The sequence below is a fragment of the Apteryx rowi genome, unplaced genomic scaffold, assembly GCF_003343035.1.
Source record: "Apteryx rowi isolate R43461 unplaced genomic scaffold, aptRow1 scaffold_782, whole genome shotgun sequence".
Lineage (NCBI taxonomy): Eukaryota > Metazoa > Chordata > Aves > Apterygiformes > Apterygidae > Apteryx > Apteryx rowi.
Genome location: NW_020451074.1, coordinates 341,869 through 346,813, shown reverse-complemented (window position 1 = coordinate 346,813; position 4,945 = coordinate 341,869). Strand labels below are relative to the sequence as shown.

General features: G+C 71.6%; 1 protein-coding gene across 1 annotated transcript in view; it reads right to left on the bottom strand.

Annotated features, from left to right (window-relative positions):
* Positions 1 to 4,336, bottom strand: part of ICAM1 (intercellular adhesion molecule 1) — a 5,648-nt gene extending 1,312 nt beyond the window's left edge. Inside the window, exons 1-7 of the mRNA XM_026088717.1 lie at positions 4,255 to 4,336; positions 2,803 to 3,075; positions 2,390 to 2,707; positions 1,209 to 1,475; positions 783 to 1,067; positions 436 to 678; positions 16 to 108 (exon numbers count right to left, since the gene is read on the bottom strand). Of these exons, the coding sequence (XP_025944502.1) occupies positions 16 to 108; positions 436 to 678; positions 783 to 1,067; positions 1,209 to 1,475; positions 2,390 to 2,707; positions 2,803 to 3,075; positions 4,255 to 4,306 (1,531 nt within the window). The 5' untranslated portion in view covers positions 4,307 to 4,336. The remainder of the gene's footprint in view (positions 1 to 15; positions 109 to 435; positions 679 to 782; positions 1,068 to 1,208; positions 1,476 to 2,389; positions 2,708 to 2,802; positions 3,076 to 4,254) is intronic.
* Between the last annotated feature and the right edge of the window lie 609 nt (positions 4,337 to 4,945).

The window sequence follows — 4,945 nt, the reverse complement described above, 5'->3', positions numbered from 1 at the left end:
GGATCTTCTTCTTGCGGTAGTAGATGCCGTAGCCGGTCCCGGCGAGGATCGCGGCGACCAGCACGGCCACGACCACCAGCACGGCCAGGAGCACGGGGGGGTCGTAGTCTGCAGGAGAGCGGGGGGGGTCAGCGGGGCTGCCTGGTGCATCCCGCCCCATTGCATCCCGCCCCATTGCATCCTGCCCCAGCACATCCCACCCTGGTGCATCCTGCCCCGGTGCATCTCACCTGCATCCCATCCCAGCGCATCCCGCCCGCATCCTACCCTGGTGCATCCCACCCTGGTGCATCCCACCCCAGTGCATCCTGCCTGCATCTCACTTGGTGCATTCCCCCGCCTGCATCCTGCCCTGCTGCATCCCATCTGCATCCCACCCCCTCCCCCCAGCACATCCCGCCCCGGTGCATCCYGCCGGGCTCCCGTTGCACTCACAGTCCACCAGCACCTCCACGACGCGCTCGGTCTCGCCCAGCCGGTTGGYGGCCCGGCAGAGGTAGGTGCCGGCGTGGGCTCGTGCTGCCGTCYRCGGCTCCGCCACGGGGAAGGGCYGCCCGTGCTGGGAGCACTGCACGCGGGGCGGCGGGTTGCCGCGGGCCGAGCAGCGCAGCGTCACCTCCTGCCCCTCCGTCCAGTTCTGCCGCCGGGGGCAGCCCGCCTCGTCCATGCGGGGCCCGTCTGCCGGGGAAAAGGGGGGGGGGAACGTCAGCGTGCCACCGAGCGCACCGTGCCAAGGGACGCCGGGTCCCTCCGCGGGGGCGCCGGGGGCTCGGGGCGCTCACAGGCGACGGCGAGCCGGACGGGCGCGCTGGTCTTGGGGGCCTTGCCGGCGTCAGGCACCGCGGCCTCGCAGGTGAGCTCGGCGCCGTCGTCCTCCTCACGGGCCACCAGGGTCCAGCGCAGTGGCGAGGGGTCCCAGCGCGTCGGGGGGCGGCCRCCGCCGCCGCGCACCCGCACCCGCACCCGCAGCGGGGACGAGTGCCCGGCGGGCAGCGCGCACTGCACCGTCACCTCCTCGCCCGCCGCCAGGCTGGCCGTGCTCACGTGCAGCTGCGGCTCCGGGAAACCTGCGGGAAACGGGGACCGCGTGGATGCGCGGGAAGCCGTGATGCAAAACGAGAGCATCCCATGTTCCCCCCACCCGTTCCCATTCCCGTTCCCGCCCCGGGGGAGCGGAAGGACCCGGCGCGGCCGCTCCGGACACTCACTGTAGACGTGGACGGTGGCCTGCGCCCGGCGCTCCTTGGGCCCCACGCGCCCGGCGCAGAGCAGCCTGAAGGCTCCCGGCTGCGGCAGGGAGAGCTCGGCCACGGCACGGCGCCCGTCCTCGGAGACGGAGGCCGGCAGCGGCTGTTCATCCAAGGAAAGCGTGAAATGCGCCTCCGGGAAGAAGGTGCGGATGGCGCAGGTGACGTTGGCCGTCTCGTTGACTTCCAGGTGGATTTCGGGGTCCAGCTCAGGGTCTGCTGGGAACTCTAGAGCCAGGGAGAAAGGTCCCAGGGTGAGACAGCCGGGAGCTGCTGCAGGAGCCTGGGGGAGGCAGGATGCCGGGGGATGTGGGATGCCAGGAGCTGCCGCAGGAGCCAGGGAATGCAAGATGCCAGGGGACATAGGATGCTGAAGGATGCTGGGGGACGTGGGACACTGGAGGACACCAGAGGATGCCAGGAGCTGCTGTGGGATGCGGGGGGGACATAGGACACGGGGATGCCAGGAGCTGCTGCAGGATGCTGAGGGATGTAAGATGCCAGGAGCTGCTGCAGGAGCCAGGGAATGTGGGATGCCAGGGGATGCGGGACACCGGGGGATGCCGAAGGACATGGGATGCTGGGGAACACGGGACACCAGGGGACATGGGACAATGGGGGATGCCAGGGGACGCAGGATGCTGGGGCACAGGAGCTGCTGGGAGCTGCTGTGGGAGCCAGGGGATGCGGGATGCTGGGGGATGCCAGATACCAGGGAACGCGGGCTGCTGGGGGACACGGGATGCCGGGAGCTGGGGGACGCAGGAGCCTGTGGATTGCGGAACACCAGGGGATGCAGGATGCCAGGAGCTGCTGTGGGATGCTGGGGGACACAGGACACTGGGGGATGTGGGATGCTGGGACCTGCCACAGGAGCTGGGGGGATGCAGGAGCCCAGGGAACATGGGATGGGGGATGCGGGGGGACATGGGATGTCGGGAGCTGCTGCAGGATGCTGGGGGATGCTGCAGGATGCTGGGGGATGCAGGATGCTGGGGGACACTGGGGGATGCTGCAGGATGCCGGGGGATGCCGCAGGAGCCCGGGGGACACGGGACACGGGATGTGGGCACTCCGAGCTGCTCCTCCAGGCCGGCACCCGCGGAGCTGCCGGGCACCGGAGGCCACGGGCGCCGGCTCACCATAGACAGCCAGTGCCGCGGGGACGGCGTCGCTGCTCAAGTGGGGCCCGTGGGGCTCCAGGCTCAGCTCCGCCTGGCAGGTGACGTTCTGGCCGTGGTGCCGGCGCCGCGCCGTTATCCCGTGGGTCACCAGCACCCGGTGGGGGCCGAGGCGGGCGTCGTGCTCGAAGGTCTCGGTGTGCAGCGTCTCGGCGCCCCAGCCCAGGGTGACGCTGAGGTTCCTGACCGGAGCCACCGCCGGCACCCAGCACGTCACATTGCGGCTCTCGCCCTCCTCCATCCATGGCACCGGCTCCAGCACCGGCTGCTCCAGGGCGCCTGCGGGAGAGCAGCCGGAAGGGGATGGCATCCCGGGAACGCAGCCGGCCTCCCTCGCCCCAGCCGGTGCCACCGCCGCCGGAGCAGCCCCTTACGGTAGGCGACGAGGTCGGCCCACACGGTGGTCCTCACGCCGGCGCAGGTGTAGAAGCAGAGGACTCTGGAGTGCCACTCGGTGACGTTGATGAGCTCCACGGACGTCTCGCCGGGGCCGGACTGGAAGTTGTGCTTGCGGATGGAGGTCTCCAGGTTGCCCTTCGCGGCGGGGTCCGGGCACGTGGTCCTGCACGTGAGGCGGATGGAGCCGCCGTGCTCCACCACCGGCGCCGCCGGCTCGATGGACACCTCGAAGGAGGCCTGCAGCTGCCCTGCAGGGTGAGGGGACGGGCTGGGGACGGGCGGCTCCGCATGGCGCCCGGCCGTCGAGAGGGGAAGAAGCAGCTTCCAGCTCTCGCCTCTGCCCGTGGGAGGGAGAAGCTGCCACGGGACCGCAGGAAGGGCAGTGGCCTCCGGCTGGGCGACTGCAGCCAAAAATCCCTATTGCTCCAGAGGGGACGGCACTCCGGGGCACGAAATGGGATCCTGCCCGCGGTGGTGGCAGCTGTCCCCAGCTGGCGGCCGCCTCCCCCGGCATCTGCCCCCGGCCCCTGGGGGGATGGCGAGGCCCCACAGCCGCCGGAGCCCCCGCTCCCCGCTCGTCCTGCCCGGAAAAGTGGCTGGATGCTGCCAGCAGGGAGCAGCTGGGAAGGGGGACCCGGAGATGCCAGCCCTGGAGGAAGCCCCAGCCCCACACTGGGAAGTCGGCAGTGGCGGGGGTTCCCCGAGAGGCAGCGCAGTTCCCCTCGCACAGGCTGGGTTGAAGCCCTGCCCTTTTCCCAGAATAACCGGCTGTAGGAAAAGGCAGGATTGCTCCGGGTGGCTGGAATCCACGCGATTTCGCAAGGCCTCCCACGTGCCGCAGCGGCGCCAGAAGCGACTCAGCCTCCAGCTCCCGCCGAGCCCTGGGGACCTGGCGCTGCCCTTGGCCGGCACCCAGCGTCTCCCAGGAATTGGGGTGCTGGGAGCCGGATCCAGCCACTCGATGCCCTGCATACCACATGCCGCAGCCTGGCCTGGGCGCTTGGCACCAGGAAGTCCCTGTGGCCCCGGGGGCAAAGTCCTGCCTGTAGCCTGGGATGGCTCGGGATGGCTCGGGATGGAATGGCGCAGCATGGCACGGCATGGTCTGGGATGGCCCGGGATGGCTCGGCACGGCATAGCAGCACAGCCGGAGGGTGCACAGCCCCAGGCACAGGCGGACGCCCAGAGTGACACCCAGACAGTGATACATCCCCGGTGACACACTCGCACCGCCGGTGACGGTGACAAACTCGCAGTGACGTGCCTGAGCCCAGGGACGTGACACACACGCGCCGCGACACAACCGCGCTCGCAGACTCGCTCCCTTCTGCCGCCCCCGGGGACAAGCGGGGACACGGGGCGCCGCCACCGCCGTCGCCTGCGCAGCCCGGTCCCCGGGTCCCCCCGCACCCCCCGGCCCCCCTCACCTGCGAGGGCGCACAGGGCGCACAGGGCCGGCAGCAGCGCGGAGGGGCGCATGGCGCGGCCACCGGCACCGGCACCGGCACCGGCTCCGCCTCCGCTCGGTTCCGTTCGGTTCGGCCCCGCCCGGCTCAACTCAGCTCGGCTCCGCCCGGTTCGGCTCCGCTCCGCTCCGCTCCGCGCGGCCGGCTCGCTTCGGCCCGGCCCGGCCCGGCTCTGCTCCGCTCCGCTCCGCCCGGTTCGGTTCGGCTCAAATCAGCTCGGCTCCGCCCGGCTCGGTTCGGCTCGGTTCGGTTCAGCCCAGCTCTGGCTCCGGCTCCGGCTCCGGCTCCGCTCGGCGCCTCTCGGCTCAGCCCAGTTCCGCCCGGCTCCTCCCGGTTCCCCTCGGCTCGGTTCGGTTCCGCCCGGCTCCTCCCGGTTCCCCTCGGCTCGGTTCGGTTCCGCTCGGCTCGGTTCAGCTCAGCCCGGTTCCGCTCGGTTCGGCTCGGCTCGGCTCGGCTCGGCTCGGCTCGGTTCCGCTCGGTTCAGCCCAGCTGGTTTGGTTTGGTTTGGTCCCGTCCCGTCCCGTCCGGTCCCGGCGGCGGCAGCTCGACGGGCGTCGCCGTGCGGCGGCGGCGGCGGCGCTTTATGAGCTCGGCTCGGCCCCGCCGCCCCCCCGGGGAATTCCGGCGCCGCGGGGACTTCGCCGCGGGCTTC